The sequence below is a fragment of the Eleutherodactylus coqui genome, chromosome 1, assembly GCF_035609145.1.
Source record: "Eleutherodactylus coqui strain aEleCoq1 chromosome 1, aEleCoq1.hap1, whole genome shotgun sequence".
Taxonomy (NCBI): Eukaryota; Metazoa; Chordata; class Amphibia; order Anura; family Eleutherodactylidae; genus Eleutherodactylus; species Eleutherodactylus coqui.
Window position 1 is genome coordinate 494,835,829 of NC_089837.1, and position 21,600 is coordinate 494,857,428.

The 21,600-nt window shown below is 45.0% G+C and overlaps 1 protein-coding gene across 4 annotated transcripts in view; it reads right to left on the minus strand.

Annotated features, from left to right (window-relative positions):
- AMOTL1 (angiomotin like 1) overlaps positions 1 to 21,600 on the minus strand; it is a 132,876-nt gene that overhangs the window by 8,536 nt on the left and 102,740 nt on the right. For all 4 annotated transcript variants that reach the window (XM_066586797.1, XM_066586788.1, XM_066586779.1 and 1 more), the window contains 6 exons: positions 16,565 to 16,710; positions 13,031 to 13,180; positions 3,951 to 4,141; positions 2,828 to 2,953; positions 1,525 to 1,763; positions 96 to 374 (listed from right to left, as the gene is read on the minus strand). In XM_066586797.1, coding sequence (XP_066442894.1) covers positions 96 to 374; positions 1,525 to 1,763; positions 2,828 to 2,953; positions 3,951 to 4,141; positions 13,031 to 13,180; positions 16,565 to 16,710 — 1,131 coding nt within the window. The remainder of the gene's footprint in view (positions 1 to 95; positions 375 to 1,524; positions 1,764 to 2,827; positions 2,954 to 3,950; positions 4,142 to 13,030; positions 13,181 to 16,564; positions 16,711 to 21,600) is intronic.

The window sequence follows — 21,600 nt, forward strand, 5'->3', positions numbered from 1 at the left end:
AGAAAGGAAACCCGTAAGATGTACAGTAATAATACCATGATGGATTGGTATGCCTTAAACGTCTACCGGGAAAATAGAGAAGACCATAAACATACCTGACTTCTCCTTGTTGGTGTTGGGGTGACGTAGAAGAGGACTACCAGATGGGGTCATATTTATCCGCCCTCGACCTGGTAATGAAGAGCAGTTTGGCCAAAAGAGGTCGGAGCTCTTGTCTGTCTGGGTGCTGTTGTCTTTACTCCCGGTTTTGGCATGAGATACAGTCAAGGTGGGTTGACTTGAAGGATGAGGTGGTGGTGGCAGCATGAATGAAGGTAGTGGAAGTGCTAAGGAAGGTGAAGGGCTTTCGTGATTGTCTTTGCTTTGAAGAAGTCCTGGAAAGAACACAATCACCGGTAAGTAGACGGTACAGTTAATGTTTTTGATGGAGGTAATTTACAGTTGATATACTTTTCGAGATGGACAAATAGGGTATGGGTCAGATTTGACCATTTTCTTGTTGTAATGACACCACTTTAAGGCAATGCTCTCATTTGTGTTGAAACTTCTGTTGCCAATGGCTTCAGGTTTGATGGGAAGAAAAGCGCTACAAATGGAACACTATTCTTACCATGAAAACAAAGGAAATATCAATGGAACCCCAAAGCGTCCCATATTGAGTGAATGGATGCACTGGATGTCATTTGGGTCCATCTTCTGATGGATCTGGCACAGTGTTGTAGCTTCCACTGTGGAAAAAAGCCATGGCACAAATATGAATATAGCCCAAGGCAATGGTCCTCAACCAATGGCTTGGGAGGCCCAGGTGGTTCATGTCCCCTTGCTGTGTGGCTTGTCTTACGACTCCTGACCATATGGACTGGCAAGTGACGTTATTTCAGGCACACCCTAGCCACAAAACATCTTCAATTTGGATTGCAGAATACAAGTGCCACATTTCATACTAAAATATGTGCACAATTTCTTGTTTCTTCACAGTTAGGCTACATGGCAACTTTGGGTGTGCTACACATCCTGTGGCCCTGCTAAATCGTATTCTAACGTAGGTGATTGCTATCGCGTTGTGGCCTAGCAATTGCACAAAAACAATCAGGCTTGGTTACAGCAATTTGTGAGTCATAGCACGACTACATTGGCTTGCATTAGGATGTGCTGTAGCGGGGCCACAGTGTGATCTCTGACCACGTGAAAAGTGTTGTGGCCAAAGCTGCCTTGTAGCCCTAGCCTAAAAATTTCCTTCCTCCATTTTTGAGTTGAATGTGGCTCACAAAGTACAAAAACATTGTGGAACCTCTGGCCTAAGGTATTACTTCCCATAGATATACTATAACATTCCTCCAGCCAATCCCCTACCTGTTCTTCCTTACTAATGATTCTTCAGTCTTGTATCGAAGACAACCCCTGGCAATCATTCATATCTGCCTTCCAAAGCTAATAAGAACACCATCAGAACCCTCAGTGATCGTCAATTTTTACCAAATTGTAACCTATTTACAAAACTGAAGAATCAAAAAAAATTCCCACCTAGACTTCCTTTGCGATTCTTCTCCTCCTTCTTCTCCTCTGCCGCCTGATTGGTGGTAAGAGATGTCTGTCTTGAGTGTGACCCAGAAGTAACAACAGCCACAGCCGCTATAGACGGCACAGAACGTGCAGGGCGTAAGCTGGAGTTATCGTTCTTGCCCTGATCTTTTCGAGAACGTTGATGGAGAACCTTTATCATGGCATCTTGTTCTATGATTTTGGCATGAAGATTCTTTATCCTGATGGTACAAATGATATTTTTTACTATATACCTGAACTGTACTGTGACTCTAATCTGCGGTTCTGCTGCAGATCCACCAAGGAAATTCCGCAACAAATCCACAGCATTTCCGTAACATGTAAACACACCCTCAGATGCGAAAATCCAACAGTCTGAGAGACTTCCAACGAGCCTGGCCATCGGTGTCAGACTAGCCAGAGCCAGGGACCGGGATTTCATACACTGTCAACCTTGTAGGGGTTCTCGTGCAAAAGGGTGAAGTATATTGAGAATGGTATGAATGGGTCAGAATTTGGTGCAACCAGCATGAATCAATGAACCCTTTCTGTCAGGTGTGAACAGATCAGGCTGGTGGAGGTGGAGTAACAGGATGGGGAATGTTTTCTTGGCACATCCTGAGCCCTGTGTATAGACATCACAATGAATTGCTGCGGTTCGGAAGACCGAAGAAGGTCCAATGTGCTAATAAAGCGTCTATTCGGTATATGTGTCTGGATTACATCTTTACACCTGTTATCAGACCTGTAATAAGTTTTGATCACCTATTAGTTGGCTTAGTGTACGCCCAAAATTGTGCCAAAATTTTGGCACAATTCACAGCAATTTGGCACAATTTACGCTACACCTCCTTTTCAGACAAATCAGAAGAAGTGTCAGAAAGTGTCTAAAAATACATTTCAAATAGTAAATCTGCCCCACAAAACCTTTATAATATACAGTTAAGATAAAACATTCCAGCACAATTAACCAGAGAGGAAAGCAGCTCCAAAAATCATCCTGGAGGACCTGTCCTGTCCTGCATTATACAGACAGACCAATGACTTCAATAGTCCATTGTAATGCTTCATTTCTCCTCTAGAAGTGCTGTTAAAGAATTAAACACTTGGATTCCCTCCCAAATTACAGGATAATTAGTTTGGGACCCAGCAACAACTCTAATAAGCCTATTTTCAAGGGAAGCTTGTAACTAAAAGGGATGTTCTAGAGTAGACAACCCGTTGGTACAATTTTTGGTGCAATTTAGGCCACGCCCCTTTCCAGATGAGATTTAATATAACTTACGTGTGTTCCATGTCCTGGAATTTCCTGTTGGCCTGTACAATCTCTTCCTCTTCGTGCCACATTCGTACATCGAATGAGTTCTCTGTGTGGCTTCCATTCCTCGAATGACTCAGGAGCGTTGATTCTCTATCACGACAAACCCAGCATGCATCACTACACATCCCATGTGTTGTAGCACAATATTGTTTTATCACACAATGGGAAAGGTTGGGGGGGGGGGAACTATTACAACTGGGGCAACTATAGAGGTTACTATCACTTCTGGGACCATTATGGGAGTCATTATTACTACGGGGGCCACTATCGCTACTGAGGCCCCTAGAGGAGTCACTGTGAGTACTGGGGCCATTAAGGGCACTATTACTATTGCAGCCACTATTATCCTGTCACTTCACACTCAATGGTTCCAATAGGTGTTGGGTATCTTCTGTATTGGCAATTGTAATGTCTGTAAAATTAGTGTTTTCTTGCGGGGAGGGGAAGGAGAGGGAGGATGCCACTTCACACTTTGCCTCAGGTAGCATAAGGGTTTGGGACACCCCTGAGTAAAAGTGCTCAAATCTCTCCAACAATCCTGCTGAAGTGAATCAAGTGGAAACAAGCTCAACCATCACACGATTCAAGTTCCTCCTCACTTTTTGGGGTGCAGTAAGGAAAAGAAAGGAACACAGGACCCCCGTTCTCAGGGCAGTCAAACGCCCTCCCACCAGTCAAAGTTTGATAACTTATCTTATGTAAAGGTGTTATAACATGATTCTGGGACAACCCCTTTAAGTCATTTCCCATATGCTAGTGAAGTCACTTGCAGAACATCCCCTTTAACCCTTTGCAATCCAATTTTGGATTCAGGGTTTCCTTTAGGGCTCTCTCTTTTCTGCCATTTTACAATGGCGCCATCTGCTGGCTATAGCCAGTACTGCAGTATTGGACATGCCGGAGAGGCCCCCGACAACAGAGCGGCCAGTAATCTACAGTAAGAATACCCTGCCGGATGTCTTCTGACATCGGAGCTGTACAGGCTTCAATTATAATGTTGGAGGACGTCAGACAGTGGATAGGAAAGGGTTAACTGCCACTACTATGCTGTAATGAGATGAGATGTAATAAAAAGTTGCCCTCTTACGGCTGGACTATGGCTGTAGTAGCAGCATCCATGGTAAAATGTCTTTTCGCACTTTCCTCTAAGTACTTCTGTTCCCATTTAGTCGTATCCGCTTCTAGAGCCAAGATGGTCTCTTCCTTCTTCCTCAGCAAGTCCATCAACGCAGTAGCACTATAATCCGAGTTGTTGGATGCCTGATGGTTCGCTTGTCTCTGTATGGTGAAACATTTTACAAAATGTTATTATCTGTCATTTAGCTCAAATCTTTGAAGATGGAGGGTGTGGCTTTAAAATGTGGATTATTTAAAGGGACACTCCAGATAAAGATTGTGTTATGCCTAGTGCAGGGCCTGAGGGGATGGAGCATAAAGCCCCATCTAAAAGGGCCGAATGTCGGGCAAACGATGCCTGACACTCATCCCCGCATGTTCTCGCTTACAGAGCGGCCAGCAGCGGGCCGGGGCGGCTGGAGGAGATTTCACTCCTGGCCCCCCCCGCCGCTCTCCATTCACTTAACACAGCGGCTGTTCAGTACTGAACGGCTGCTGTTTACACCAAAGGATCATCATTCAGCTCATCTTTCATCGTTTAGAGTGCATAAAATCCTGAACGATGAGTGTAAACAGCAGCAATTCAGTACTGAATGGCCGCTGTGTTAAGTGAATAGATAGGGAGAGCGAGGAGTGAAATCTTTTCCTAAGGTCCCGGCCCCCTGCTGGCGGCTCTGTCAAAGAGGAAGCAATACTCGCTCCTGTGCAGCAGCATGGGAGTGAGAACACTCAGGGACGAGTGTCGGGCATCGTTTGCCCGACATTTGTACCATGTAAATGGGACTTAACCTCATCTTGCATAGCACCCCTCGGACTCTGCACTGGGGACATTTATTTTTGGACTGTTATTTTAAACACTCTCGTTAAGATGCAAAAAATGTTAAAGCAACCATCTTGTTTCTGGATAAAATTCTATCCTGGGCCCGGAGAGGTTGGGGGTATATTACCTGCACTTGTTCTTCTCTGCCATCCATCTAATTCGCTGGTTGTGGTCTTGCTTCTTGGCTATCCATGTTAATACAATATTTTTTCTGGCTAATTGCATACTGCTCTCTGATTGGTCATTGCTGATCACGTGAGCAGCACTAGCCAATCAGACAGCACTTTGCTAGTCTGACATTACCAATGCACTATGGGGATTAAGGAGTCTGAAGATTGCATTGACCATCTTGGACAACCGAAAATGGAACCTAGAATCGTCAGATTGGATGGACAGCAAAGAACAACTGCAGGTAATATACAACCCGCCCTCTCGGTCTCCGGATAGAATTTTGTCGCAAAGCTGGAAAACCGCTTTAATTTATGAAGACATCACAGGACACGAGGCCAAGTATAACAACAAGTATTCACAAATTATGAAAATGTATGCATAGACAAATCTGTCACATTGTCACTTCATACTGAAGCGTCACATTACATGTCCACCAGGATTCCCACCCTTAGCATCATCAAAGTATGATTGTGGGGATCCAAACCTAGCAGCAGGGATGGCTGGAGCACAGCAACCCCTACACTGCAGTACCAGCACAGTGACACCAGTACAAGCGTGGCTGTGGCTGGTACTGCAGTTCTGCTGCTGACTCTTTGCTCTAGTGATCAGTTTGGACACTCTCTGCATGGTTTGTGTGTGATCTGTGCAGTTGCATCTGACCACCATTGTAGTTCGGGGTAAAAAGTGGACGTAGGCTGGGGGCGATTGTCTCCCTCCCCCTGTGGTCCACCCATCCAGATAATTTTCTTCCTCTATCATCTTCCTCCTGGCTTTGCCTCCTCTCCTCTGATGTTCCAAGGCGAAGAGGTCAGTCCAAGAGCACTGCCGCAACACAATTGCTTAGTTCTGCTTATGTACTGAGCTTGGTTCTGGTGCTGTACTTACATTCATTGTAAAAAAAAAAAATCAAGCAACTAGGAGTTGTTGGAATTGAATAAAACTTTCTGCTTCTGGATGGCGGACAAAAAAAACTGTTGGAGCTGCTCGTGCTTGTCGGATAATCAGATGATCCTCGATACTGGTGGTCTGTCAAAGGGGTCCTGAGCCCGTTCACCTTGTGTCTGTACCCTCACGCATCTACTGGTCCCAACACCCCCTAAGTCTGGTCAGAACGGCCGGTGGGGGACAATTCATGGATACAACCATCCAGCTTCTCACATGCCAATAATGCCCCTCTCTCAGATTCTGGTAACGGGGTGACATCTCTTCTCTGCGTCATAGAGGCGTCTAGTGGTCAGCAAGCTCTACACAAGCGGAAGAAGAGGTCACTACACACAAGGAGCCTCCGAGATGCTCTTATAAGACAAGGGGGAAACCACCTTTAAGGATCGTTCATCTAATCTTGCCATCTAATGGTGCTGTATTTATGTTCTGAGCTTGTTTCTGGTGCTGTATTTATGTTCTGAGCTTGGTTTTGGTACTGTATTTAGGTTATTTTATTTGGGTCAGGTGCGGTATTATTGTACTGAAATTGGTTCTAGTGCTGAACTTATGTTATGAGCTTTGTATTGGTACAGTATTTATTCACTGAGCTGTTCTGGTGTGAGTATGATGTTAACTTGCTGCTTTCTGCACAAGAATACAGACGGATACCTATCAGTGCAATGTATAGTTTTTTTGTTATGACATGGGGGCACAACAAAAAAATTGCACAGAGGGTGCCATCTGACCTCCGCACTCGGGTATCCCACTGATCATACATTTATTGCCTTGGCTATAAATAAACCATTAACTGATAATCTCGGAAACCCTCCATAAACACAGTTTATATCACTCGGATGTAAGAATACTGTTAGATTTGCGGTTTTCAGGACGTTAATGTAATTTTCTGCGGAGGAGACAGATCCAATTACATTACTTAAGATGAAGATGACACACAGGACTTCTTTCCCCCACTTCCTTCTGTCTGATCGAGAAGCAATCCGCATGAATCAGCTCATTTGAAAACTTCTTCAAAGTGAGTGTAGAAATTATACTGTCACGTTTAAAGTAATTAGCCTAATTTCTGACTGAGAGGCAACTCTTGTGTGCGCTTCATCTATACAAATTAAATAACGATTCCGCATGACATCTATTCACTGCACAGACCTGCTGATGTCGGCCCTCGGGGAATACATTCATAATGGGGATCATCCGTTACTGCTCCAACCTGATGACGGCCGTAAGCAGAAGAAACACCAACAAGTACAATGGATAAGCTGTGTGACTAATAACCTGAGTCAGGGGGTCCTTGGGATGAGGACATTGATGATTAGACCAGTGGTCTATTGTGAAACTACAACTTCCAGCTTGTGGTCAGCCCAGTGACAGGGACCATTATCAGTGTAACACTCTTAAATGGGTTGTCTGGGTGCGGATGATTTTTTAAAAAACTCGGGCGCAAATGTGTTAAAATGATAATAGCAGCTGTACTTCTCCATCCTCATACCCAATGATCCAGCTCTGCAGCTCCTGCGGTCCTCCTGGATTTTGTTCATGGAGGGCTACCAGCTGACAATCAAAGGCCATAGCAGCCACATGCTATTCTCCTGGCAACACAGCTCAGATGTAGGATAACCCCTTTAACCCCTTAACGACGGCCCCATCTGGATTCTACGTCCTGGTCTGCTGGGCTTTATTCCTAGAGGACGTAGTTTTATGCATCCTCTAGGAATGACAGCCCTGCAGGCTCAGGACGTGATAGCTCCATGCTGCCGGTTACCAGGGGTAGCCGACAGCATGGAGCTGTCATCCCGGGCCGCGGGACCCTACCCCCGGTAACGCGATCGCCGGTATCCACCGGATACCGGCGATCGCGTTAAACTCAATGGAAAGTTAAAAACAATTAACTTTTCAGCTCCCCTTACGGATCGGATCCGTAAGGGGAGCTGAGAGTACTCACCCCCGGTCCCCCGCAGCGTCCGGATCCTTCGGTCTTCTCCCCAGCACTGCCGCCGGCGTCTGCGCATGCGCGCCAGACAAATTACGTCACGCGCATGCGCAGAGAGCCGGGAGGCCCGGGAAATTTAAAAACTCCCTGCTCCCGGCTAGAATGAGTAGCTGAGAGCAGGGAGCTGTCACCGGTAGCAGCAGTATGCGTTTCCTGGTCACATGATCGCTGCTATCCAATGGATAACAGCGATCATGTAAAAGTTAAAAAAAGGTTAAAAAGTGTAAAAAAAAAAAAGATAAAAAGTTTGTTTCATCTCCCCTCATGGATGATATCCATGAGGGGAGATGAAATTAGGTACCTTAAGCCCCCAGATTTATCCGCGGACCTTGCCAGGCTTTTGTGCACGCGTCCGTCGCCAAAATGGCGGACGCAGGCGCAAAAGCCGCAGATTGGCACGGTAATTTAAAATCTCCCCGCACCTGGCTACTAAATGTAGCCAAGAGCCTGGAGATTTCATGGGCGGCCACGGTACGCGTTTCCCAGTCACGTGATCGCCGTTATCCAATGGATAACGGTGATCACGTAAAAGTAAAAAAAACCTCAATTTTCACCTCCCATCACGGATCGGATCCGTGAGGGGAGGTGAAATTACTTAAATAAGGCCACCAGCGAGGTTCCCTGACGGGATCCTTATCCACGGACCTTCCCCCAGTTTTGGCGCATGCGCCCATCGCCAAAATGGCGGACGCAAGCGCAGAAGCTGGGGAGGGCAAGAGAAAATTTAAAATCTCCTTGCTCCTGGCTACTAAAGGTAGCCAAGAGCTTAGAGATGTCACGGGGGGCCGCGGTGAGCGGTCTTCGGTCACGTGATCGCCATTATCCAATGAATAATGGCGGTCACGTAAAAGTCAAAAGACAGTTAAAGTTTGACGCTCCGTTCAGTTTGGGCCCCGTTGTGCATCCAGACAGAAGATTAGGGCCACAATGCATATGTTTCTGAACACGGGACAAATGGGGGTATCCATTTTGGGGTGAACGTCTTCATTCCTATGTATGCTGTACAAAAAAAACTATTTTTAAAATTACATAATTGCCAAAAAAACAAAAATCATAATTTTTTCCTTCTGCTTTGCTTCGATTCATTTAAAAACTGTGGGGTCAAAATACGCAGTACACCGCTAGATGAATGCGTTAAGTGGTCTAGTTTTTAAAACAGGGTCATTTGTGGGGGTCCTCTGTCGTTTTGGCCGCTCACGGTTTCTATAAGTGGCCAATGGGGCCTGAAACACCTTCAACCAAAATGTCTGTTCTGAAAACCACCCGCTGCTCCTTCCAGTTTGGGCCCCGTTGTGCATACGGACAGAAGATTAGGGCTACAATAGGTATGTTTCTGAACACGGGACAAACGGGGGTATCCATTTTTGGGTGAAAGCCTCCATTCATATGTCTGCTGTCCAAAAAAAAATGTTTTTAAAATCACAATTGATAAAAAAAACAAAAATCGTAATTTTTTCCTTCTGTTTTGCTTCATTCAAAAACTGTTGGGTCAAAATATGCAGTACATCCCTAGATTAATGCGCTAAGAGGTCTAGTTTCCAAAATGAGGTCATTTGTGGGGGTTCTCTATCGTTTTGGCCGCTCGAGGGGTCTACAAGTGACCAATGGGGCCTAAAACGCCTTCAAGCAAAATGTCTGATCTGAAAGCCACCGGCTGCTCCTTTCGGTTTTGGCCCCATTGTACATAGGGACAGAAGATTAGGGCCACAATGGGTATGTTTCTGAACACGGGACAAATGGGGGTATGCATTTTGAGGTGTAAATCCTCGTTTTCATGTGCACCATAGAAAAAAATTCTGTGTTAAAAATTACGTATTTGCAAAAATATTAAATTTTATTTTTTTTACTCTAAATTGCATTAATTCCTGAAAAGAAACTGTGGGGTCAAAATCCTCCTGACCTCCTCAGTGAATACACTAAGGGGTGTAGTTTTTAAAATGGGGTCATTTGTGGGGTTATCTATAATTCTGACACCTATGAGCCTTTACAATCTTGGCTTGGTGCCGGAAAATAAAGCGTTCCTCAAAATGTTGATAAGTAATGTTAAATTTGTACGTCTCCTAAATGGTTAAAAAAAAACTAAAGTTTTTCAAACGTGCATTCAGAATAAAGTGAACAGATAGAAATGTATATATGAGCAAAAATTTCTACAGTATGTTTGCACATATTTGAGATATTACAGTTGAAAACCTGAAAAAAATGACAATTTTTTCAAAATTTTCCCATTTTTGGGGTTTTTAATAAATATACACAAATTCTATGGGTCTATTTTTACCACCTAAATGAAGTACAACATGTGGCGAAAAAACAATGTCAGAATCACTTGGATATGTAAAACCTTCACGGAGTTATGATATGTTAAGTGACACGTCAGATTTCCAAAATTTGGCTCCGTCACTAAGGCGCAAACAGGCTTCGTCACTAAGGGGTTAAACTCTAACTTGTACATCATTTTATTATTGGGTGGTGATGAATGAACTTTTGAAAACTTTGGTTTAGCTGATCCCCTCAACTTTCACTAAAAGTTTGGTTTAGTCCGAATTAGTTCGAACCGAACGCGAAGTTCACTAAAACCCATAAAACTGGTGTACAACACTGTCTAAGAGCCATACAAAGCCCCTCATAACACTCTCAGAGGCTTTTATGGCTCTTACTGATATACACCAGTGTTCAGGACTAGTGTTGAGCGAACTGAACAAGTACAACCCTCCTGGGTTCTACTGGTTTGATTCACTTAACACTATTCTTAGGTCCAAAATTCAGTCCTGATAATCTATTTTAATAAGGCTTTGAGCTCAGTTTTCCTGTCTAAATCAAAAAATTCTAACTACCTGACGCCACCACTAGAGGGAGCTCAACGCATACATGTTTATAGAGCAACTGTTGAACGGTGTTCAGTAAGCTCTTAAAATTATGGCTGCCTACAGTGATCACAAGAAGTTTATCACTTGGAGGGGTGAGTATATTACCTGTCGTTCTCTGTTTGTGCCCAAGTACCACGGTTCTACCAGTTCCCAGACCCCATTTTCCGTCTTCCAATATGGCAGCCACACTTTTCTCTTACTGCCAATGCACTACACCTGCTCTCTGATTAGCCAGCACTAGCCAATCCAAAAGCAGCGTGAAGTGCCTCCCACTAATGATGCAGAGTGTGCACCAGGTAGTGCGAGGAGATGTGCCTCCATCTTGGAAGAGGGAATTGGACCCGGGTGAGACCACCGCAAATGTAGAACAAAAGGTAATATTACTCTACTCATGCTAATCTATGACTATGCAGGCAGTTTGGACTTTGTGCAAGAAAACAGCCTGACTGATATTAAGTACGTGTTAAAGCTTAATAGCACTCCCTGCATTAGAAAAAAATTACCCCACGGCAGCCGCCAGGATACTGGGGATTGTTATGACATCACAGGAAATCAAGTGGCGCTGCAGCCAATGAGAAGCTGAAGTGTCATGTTCTTGAACTCATGGCGGTCGGGATGTGAACTCTGATGTCAGGAGATCGAGCAGTGATGCTGCACCCTCTCATTGGCTTTGTGAGAGTGGTGTAATACACGAAGGCCTCATGTCCACGGGCAAAAGAAGAATTAAAATCTGCAGCGGATTTTAACTCTTCTCCCGGCCGCGGATCCGCACCCCATAGGGATGCATTGACCACCCGCGGGCAGATAAATACCCGCGGATGGTCAATAAAAGGGAATAAAAAAAGATGGAGCATGAAAAAAAAGTGACATGCTCCATATTTAAAATAAGAATAACTTACCCGCAGCGGACCGGGCACGTCTTCTCTTCCTCACGGCCGGATCTTCTTGCTTCGGCCCGGCGGATGTGCCCGGCGCACGCCGCCGACCTGCCGAGTACATCCGCTGGCCGAAGAAACCGGTCCGCTGCGGGTAAGTTAATTCTTATTAATTCTTCTTTTCAGCGCTCATGTCCGCGGGGTAGGAGGGACCCGCTACGGATTCTCCATGGAGAATCCGTAGCGGGCCTGATTTTCCCCGTCGACATGAGGCCCAAACCTGCTTTGATTAAGCAGTGCTGCCCACACGAGCAGTGCTGACCAGTCGGAGCAGCATGCAGTGTCTCAGACTACTGATGCATACTAATACACAATGGACATAGAAGCGATTCGGCCATTTTTGTTTGTCCAGGCCTGTTAGGTTGCTTTAATTTGCCAGTCCCTGGTTGATGGGTTTTAAACCCTGATAATGTTTGCTGAAGGGAAATGGTAGTATAAATCATCCTATGACATCAATTGAGTTGAAATACCCCCCATTATGGAGTTGAAATACCTAAAGGCCCCTTTTGACACAAGGATTATCGCTCAAAATTTGCTCAAAAGCCATTTTTTAAGCGATAATCATTGTGTTTAAACGCACGGCCATCGTGCACTGTTCTGTACTATTCGTTCAATGGTGATTTCTAGCAAGTTAGAAATCACCAATGACTGTTATCAGGGACTTTCTCAGCAGGCGGTGCTGATAGCATTCTTTCAGCTGGTATCCCGCTGGGACTTCTCAGCAGGATACCAGCTGAAAGCTCCAAGAACAATGCAGCTGTTTGCATATACAAAACAGCTGCTTTGTTCTCGGTGCTATCACAGTGGTATCCCGCTCCCCCTGCATTAACTCTTAAGTAGCTAATTAGATACTTAAGAGTTATGCAAAGATGATCGTTCAAAACTTTTTGAGCGACCATCGTTCTGTGTAAATGGGCCTTTAGTAGGCCATACGGACAGGTGTAATTCTAATGACCCTCTTTACATAATAACCCAGCAGTGCTGATGGCGGCCGTGATATTCCAGAATACAGGCTTCCATAAACAGCAGGACTATGTGGGGTTCTCTGCGGTTATCATTGCTCCTGCATGTAATTACTGTGATAACAGTAATGATGTAAATGAGAGTAATGAGTAGTACAAGTCTCTAATATATGCAGTACGATGCCTCCAAAAGGTGAAGCTTTCCACGAAGGGTTAACGCTTCCTTGCACGCACTGGCGGCTGTTTTGCATACTCATTAGTACTAAGCTTTCTTCCCAATTGCTTGATACAAGCTGCTGTGTCTTTTGTGATAATCTCTTGTTCTGCTGCAATGTCACCCGGAGGTGACACAACCCGAGACTGCGGTTACCTGCTGCATCCTCAGACACTCCAGCTCTCGCTCCAGTCGGGTCCGCAGCCGCCGCTCCAGCTGCTCCCTCTTCTCTCCCGCTGCCTGAAGCTGCGTCAGTGCCTGCTGCAGCTTCTCCACCTCCTCCACATAGACCTGCTTCTTACGCAGCTAAGAGACACAAGAGAAAAGTCTTTAGACGACCTTTATACGAAGGTCATTTGACAAAAAAACAAACTAAAAAAAGGGCTCTCGCACGCTATTGGCCCCTTCGTTCCAGCAATCGGTGGGGGTCCCAGTAGCTTGGCCTCCACTGATGCTACCTCCTGACTTTGCACATGGGAAGACATTCTTTATTGATGACAAAACTTCTGCTTCTATGCAATGGATGTGGGAGGATAAAGTTTATTCTTATGGAGAGTTCCAAGTTGGCATAGGGAGTCTTACACATGCCATGCACTGCTCCCTGGGCCATCTAGTGGAAGGTGACAGTATAAGGCAAGGTTCGACCCTTTAACAGGACTTGACAATATGACTAAGAATATTAGCCAAACCAGAGTCTTCTCCAGAAGGAAAAGATGCAACATCCTACTCTGCACTGACGAAGGGCAAACATTCTGAAATAGCCTAAACCCCCCCGAAATAGCCTACCTACAGATGGGTGTCCTTTGCATGGTCTATACAAGACTCCCCATGCCAACTTGATGCTCTCCTCAAGGAGCAACTTTATGCCCCCAGATGCATGTTAAAGGCCTCTCATCCAGCACCCTGCTTTGCTCGGATGAGGGGCAAACACCCCAAAACTGCCTGTCTGTAGATGGGTGGCTTTTGCCTCTAAAGAAGATTATGGATAGGCTTATACTCTTAATCATATCACCAGGCTTGTTGAAAGGTCAAACACTGACTAGTAGGGAAGCCACCCTCTATAGGTGATGCCGTGGAAGTACATTTCCATCCCCTCTTCTCTGCAATGATAGCTCAGGTTTGTCAAAGGTCCAATCCCAGCATTTGCAACATTGGTGTTGGTATAATTTACCTCAGCATCTCCATGAGCCTATACAGGAATGTGTTCCAGGTCCGAGTGGGCAGACATTTCTGGCATAATGTCCATCCCTTCTGGTAGAAGAAGGATCTTTCACCCTGACTTCACTGTGCTGTCCGATTTGTTCAGCATTGTATAGAGTAGAGGGAGTTGAGCAGATCGATGTATAGTTCTGTAGGAAAGGATTTGCCATAGCTTGTACTTTATTCATTTTATTTCCTGTATTTTCTGTGCTTAGGAGTCCAGTGGGCGGTCCTTGGCTGTGCAGAGATAGCTGTCAATCAGTGTTAGGACCGCCCACTGGACTCCTAAACATAAAAAGAGTGTGGATTTAATGAGTAAACTACAAGCTTAGCGGAATCCTTTCGCACAACACTATATATCCATCTGATCAGCTCCTTCCACATCTGGGGGACAGATCAGAGAACTACACAGGCACCACAGGGATCACTGACTAGAAGGTCTGCAGAGAGCGTCTACATGCTTCTTCACCTAATGAACGGCTATTGGCATAGAGCGTGAAAACAAACTATTTACACTCCTGACTTTTTGCTACTACTTTTATTTTTATTGATTTTTTAAAAACTATTTTCCTCAGGAACTGAAGGCGGACAATTTCCCCGCACTGAGAGAAGAGAATCAATAAGCAAAAAAATAAGTCAGGTTTTCTTCTTTTTTTTTGTCTTCATTTATCAAAAGGTTGTCTGTCAGAATTGGTTACATCCTCAAACTTTGGGGGAATTTACAAAGAAACATATTACAAAATTCTGTCAAAAAGAGACAGAAATTGTGTCATGTAGACTAAATTTTGACACTTTATATACCTTTGCAATGTGTTGAGGGGCGCGGCGACGAGAAGTAGCAGTAAAATGCATCAAATATAAAACTTTACACTAAATTTTAGAATAAGCCAGCCATGAGATTTTGTAAGAAAGTGAAGTGGCCAGCAGATTGCGCCATATTATCACGCCATGCTTACCATTTTCATAAATTTGGAGCCATTTGCACCATTTTTACCACCACTTAAATTCGTCCGAAAATAACTGATAAATACCTTCCACTAATGCTCCATTTATCAAACCGGAAAACTTCCCTTGTTGCCAATAGCAACCAATTACCAGAGACACATTTCCTTAAAGAGGACCTGCCATGTTACAGGTCGACTATCACTGGCTTTCTTTTTTCTTACATCCATTCCGCCATAAGAGCTCTTTTTAGATTTGGGTTCTGGCGCTGTGAATCCTGTAACGAGGTTTTCGACCACTAAACTATTGATGACCTATCTTCAATCGTTGGGTTACACGATTCCCACTCAGGTGAGCACTGCTGTTACTTTGGTCCATACCATGCACAGTGCCATACATTTCATAGTGGCTGTGCCTAGTAGTGCAGCTCAGTCTGAGTGTGAATGAGCTGCACTCAGGCCATGTGACCGACGAACATGATGTCACATGGCTGAGAAGGGGCCACAAGGCTTACCCAAATCCTACAGCCTCTTCAATCAGCTGTGATTCTGCGTTGTGGACCCCCATGATCACCTACTGATGACCCTCACTAAGGATAGGTCATTAATAGTTTAGTGTTGGAAAACCCCTTTAAATGAGTGGTCCCCAACACTCACTGCCATGGGATGATATGGAACTGTCAATCAAGTCTAATGTCATCTATTGACAGTTAAAGGGGTTGTCCCGCGGCAGCAAGTGGGTCTATACACTTCTGTATGGCCATATTAATGCACTTTGTAATATACATTGTGCATTAATTATGAGCCATACAGAAGTTATAAAAAGTTTTATACTTACCTGCTCCGTTGCTAGCGTCCTCGTTCCCATGGAGCCGACTAATTTTCGCCCTCCGATGGCCAAATTAGCCGCGCTTGCGCAGTCCAGGTCTTCTCCTGTTCTCTATGGGGCTCCGTGTAGCTCCGCCCCATCACGTGCCGATTCCAGCCAATCAGGAGGCTGGAATCGGCAATGGACCGCACAGAAGAGCTGCGGTCCACGGAGGAAGAGGATCCCGGCGGCCATCTTCACCGGTAAGTATAGAAGTCACCGGAGCGCGGGGATTAAGGTAAGCGCTCCGGTAAGCTTTCTTTAGGTCCCTGCATCGGGGTTGTCTCGCGCCGAACGGGGGGGGGGGGGGTTGAAAAAAAAAAACCCGTTTCGGCGCGGGACAACCCCTTTAATGGTGTGGATTGCTCAATAGACAGATTCACAAATCCAGAAGCCAGACAGCCCATACGGGCAAACAGAGGCGAGTATGAAAAACAGAAACGGTGATGGAGTCAATGGGCTCACGGCTGTAGAGCTATTCAGCCAGCCCCACTACCTTCACAAAATGATAGGTCCTCTTTAATCGACCTCATACTACCACCTAGTTTATGCCTAGCCAAGTCCAATAGTGACATGGTAAGACCACGTTCCTTTCTCAAGGTCTGACCATGACACGTGACATTGACCTTCACTACAAACACAAAAGCCTTCTGAATACAACTGTGTCTGCCCCGATCTCACCTCTTCTTCTAGTTTGACAACTTTGGCTTGGGCATTATTCAAAGCTTGGTCTAGGATTTCAATATGCCTCCTTTGCTCTTCGTTGGTAGTGCGCAAAGCTGCCAGTTCTCGCTGCAGCCCCTCCATCTCCTTCAAGTGTTCTTTGTCTGCAGAATGGATGAAAACAGAACAGTTTCTATCAGAATCCTTCGTGGAATCTGGGCCCGGTGCCAGCTTACCTTTGGCACCGGCATGAGGGGAAAAACTAAAGACATGGAAAGCAGCAGATGTGTAGGTGACTACAGGGTTTCTGTGTTCCTCTGCCCGTTGTCTGGTGAACATCAGTCATAACTAGAGCTCAGCCAGACATCTTATGTGGCTCCTTGCAGTTTTCTCAGAAGTTAGTGAAAAGCCGTAACCAAGTGACACACTAATGCTGAACCCTAACATCTCGTCCAACTATAGGGGGTAAGCGGAGAATCTGTGCAAATGGATACTGGCAAAGGGGTGGGGTGCCCATGTTGTGTGAAATCATAAAAAACTAAGAGGAATAATTGAGAAATGTTCACATGGCCAATTTTGGTGCAAATTTTGGCAATTTTTAATGGAGTCTGATGCACTTTTTAGTGAAGTCTTCTGTGGTTTCAAGGGTGGATTTTGGAGGAGATCCCAATATTCTCAGATATATACAATGACTTTATGGTGTCTATGACATGACATGGTGCTCAGTAAAGCCTGGAGTAAAACAAACAGTGGTGATAGAACACAATGGACCAACCTTCCCAATATATCAAGGAGACAATTAAACCTGGGTCACCGAAAATCCTGATCTGTCGGTTGGGTTTCTGTATTTATTACCCGAGATCTGCATCTCAAATCATTTACTTAATCCAATACAGTAGCTCCAAATCTCCAACATAGACGGAGTACGATGATAAAATTCTGGCTGTCTGCAACCACTCGAGGGGTTGTACCAAGATACGAACTCATCCGTGACCACTGGCACTCCCACCCATCATGAGAACAAGGGTCCTGCCCCCCCCCCCATATGGATGGCGCAGTGGTCAAGCACCCAGTGATGTAGAGACTGAATGGTGGTACATGCTCGATGGCAATCCATTGATATCAATGGGCCTGACAGATATAGCAGTGTAAAAGCAGTCGGCTATCTCTAGTAGTCCCCGTAAGGATTAACCCCTTAGTGACTGGCCTGTTTTGTGCTTTAAGGATAAGCAACTTTCACCGTTGCACTGCAAGAGCTGTAACTCATTGACGTAGCCATAGGGGGGCTGGCTTTTTGAAGGGCCGAGTTACATTTTTTGCACTCCGTCTGGGGTACATGTAACATATTGTATGCTTTTTTTTTACATTTTTTGGGGTAGTTGCAAAAATATTCAGTAATTCTGCCCTTATTTTGGGGGTTTTGTTTTGACAGCGTTGATCATTTCATAAAAATACTTATCTGTATTAGCAGGGTTACTGCGATGCCAAGTTCATATAGTTGTTTTTTTACTACTTTTGCACAAATCAAAGCATGTTTTGGAAAGACAAACAATTAAATCCACATTGCGCCATTCTAAGACGCCTTTTGCAAGGAGTGATTTACTGTTCGCACGCGTGAACGATGATAGTGTTCGTTCCTGCAGCCTGTTTGTACAAACAGATAGGCTGCTCGCTTGTAAACCGTTCATTCATGCACATTCACTGTACCAGTGGATGTGAACCAATAAATGATCGCTGTTCACACGCTAGGGTGGGCGAATGCGTGAACGATTATTTTTATATAGCGCATTCCACAATGTCTATGACATCGGTCTATTAGACTCTGCTGGAGATGGGGGTCTAATAGGCTAAGTTACATGGCAAACACAGCCCATTAGACCCCAAAACCTATTGGTACCTTGCGATTGTATTGCGGGTTGATGATGAGTGATGGAAGGTGCCCCTTCCCCTGTCATCTGATTACATGTTGCAGTTGCTATTGATTGTGGCATGTAAGGGGTTAAACTGCCCGGATCTGAAGTTTCTCCCTTTGTTACAGGCTGTTAAGAGCTGTCAGTAGTCAGTCAAAAAAAAGGTACTGTATATGTGCAGATTTAAATCCCACTAGTGAGGTCAGTAAAAAGGCGTATTGGCAGTCACTAAGGGGTTAATGGAGCAGCACCGCACATGTGTGACCACCGGTCCATTTAGTTTCCATGTCACAAGGACGCTTGCATCACAAAAATAAAGCACTGATCGCTATGACAACATATTATGAAGTTATTTCACATCTGCAACAGAGGCGCCATTCAGAAACTCCGACGCAGATCTAGAGTAAATGGCGCATGAAAAAGTCGTGCATGTGGGACTTTTTTGTTCGGTAAAAATACAGGACAGGTGCAGGAACCAAACGGACCCCATTATAGTCAATGGGGTCTACTCAGCACAGTTTGCTTCCATTAGGAGATAGATCCGGTCATCCAGGGGATTCCGTTTTCCTGCTCCCATAATGGAATCCCTATGTGAATTCAGCCTTCTCTCCATGTGCTGTCCCATTGGATACAATACATTGGTGCTACCTTATAGCCATCTGAGGAGGAAATAGAATGGCTGTCCAGGAAGGCACATCCCATATCTCTACTGCTCAGATCCCCAGATACACTTGTGGGAATGGTAGAAAGTCTAGGGGAGTAACTATAAGGGATGCAGTGGATGCGGTTGCACCCGGCCCAGGAGCCTTAGGGGGCCCATAAGGCCTCTCCTCTCCATATAGAGAGCCCAGTACTATGAATAAAGCATTATAGTTGGAGGCCCTGTTACAGATTTTGCATTGGGGCCCAGAAGCTTCAAGTTACTCCTTTGGTAGAAAGGTTTAGTGTCAACCTACAATTTTGCACATTTTGGGGCTATGGAAAGGAGAGGTGTGACATCTCTATTCCTGCCTGGGCACACGGCTGTAGACGAGGTGAGGACCACATGGCGGCCTGCACGTCACTGCAATACAATAGCGCGGCCTTTGATCCCCATATTCAAATGAAGCAAACAAGGCAGAAGTATTTGGCCGCACATCAGACGAGCGGCTTCTATTGCCTGAACTCTGTTTTGTCAAGTTTAATTACGTGCTGACATTTCATATTGTTCCCCGGTCTATTCTGTCCGGTCAACACTGTGAAAACTGAAGTAATTAACTGCGCTGGAGGCGGCTCCATTGTGACCGGCCGAAAACTTCATAAAGGCGATAATGAAAACCTCTTCAGGCCCATTCAGTCTTGTAACAGGCGGAATGTAAATGAAGGAACACAAATAGACATGTAGACATACACACGTCTCTACGGCCAGGGCTAGGAAGGGGGAGGCTCCATCCAGCTCAATTTGGTTAAGGGGAGTGGGATATAGAGGAAAAGGAGGGCCCTGAATTACATAAAGGCCCTTTTATATGGCCCAAATATCGGGCAGGAATGTTCAGTCCAACATCTCATCGGGCCACATAAAAAAGCCAACAATTGGCCAAGTGAACGGTCATCATCAACTGATTGTAGCTTTTTAGCATTTCTCGCTAGTCAGCTGTACGTCTCCTTCCAAGAATGGAAAATGTACAGCCAAATCTATAGGAACGAAAAATTGTACTAACGGTCACTCATCCCCATACCCATCAGTGATTTCTGACCCATGTAAAAGTAATGGAACCCTTCATAACTGGCGGTGTAGACCCAAGCTGGATGGCGCTCTACTTCCCAATGCCCTAAAAGTGTCCATTCACATTAGATCGAAGTAGTTGGATGGTTGAAGAACCATTGAAGGAAAGTTTTGCAGACCTGGTGATATACAGTTTAGTCCATACTGGCCGGACAATATGGACTAAAGATCTGTCTGAGCATGTTCTTTCAAAGAAAGATCATTTGTGGATGAAAGATCTTTAACCTGACTATCTGAAGAAAATTCAGACATGGCCGACTTCTTATCAGATGATGACGGAGTGTCACTGGTTGACTAAAACAATTGTTCATTGGTAAATTTTATTACCGGTCGTACAATTTTGGTTGATCTCTCCCATTTTAATCCGTTTAGGGCGTGATTTTGTCCCGTTATGCAGCCGTGATAATTATGGACGCATAACGAGACGAAACGAAACCATTGATTTTGAATCAGGATTCTTGCCTGTTATTACTACGGGCGAAAAAAAGATAAGGCAGGACCTATCTTCCCACTTTTTTCAAACTCACGCGCCATACTACCGAGTTTGAATGGTCCGAGAAAATAAAGCATGATGTAATTGTGGTCTGAATGGAGCGCTATCACATCTTCTAGCGAGCGTAACCACGCTTCTTTACTGTGCTGCCTGGCCTTTTATCATCGTCGTGTGACAACAACGCCATGTTTGAACAGGCGGGCCAACCTAATTAGTCCCGGTGTTATTGATTAACACTGCGAAATCGCACAATTTAATTTTATGTGTGCCCCATAAGGGGCCCTGGGTGCGCAAATGTGCACAAAAATAGAGCATGTTCCGTATTTTTCCACCCAACAGAAATGCCGGCGCAAAGCACTCTCCACTGAAACCAATTGGGTTTAATAGTTTCCGTGGCCGATTTCCTGCACCCAAAGCCGTGTGCTGGAGGCCTTAGGCTTGTGCTGTTGATTTTATGAGGACCTACAATTTAAAAAAGAGGTTCTTCTAACCCGACAAACCAATTAAAGAGGTATTGCTATCCTGTGGATACACCACGACAGATGCAGACCCCATCTCTGGGACTCACACATATCTCTAGTTCTGCCCTCAGCCTGACTTTATGTGTTGACTGGGACTTACAGAAAAAGGGCATCACTACTCTGTTTCCCCAACTTACAGTAACAGTGTAGCTTGCTGTGCTACGTTGTGTGTGCCAACTTTCATTGACTTCTATGGGAGTTACAGAAACAGCATAGCTGTTTCCAAAGCTTCTGAACATTCCCAGCGGCCACATTCAGGTAGGTTGGGGCAGAGCTAGAGGCAGGTGTGGATCCCAAAAGGTGGGACCCACGTCCACTGCTAGACCTTCATGGCATATCTTGAGAAAATGCTATTAAAAGTCCAT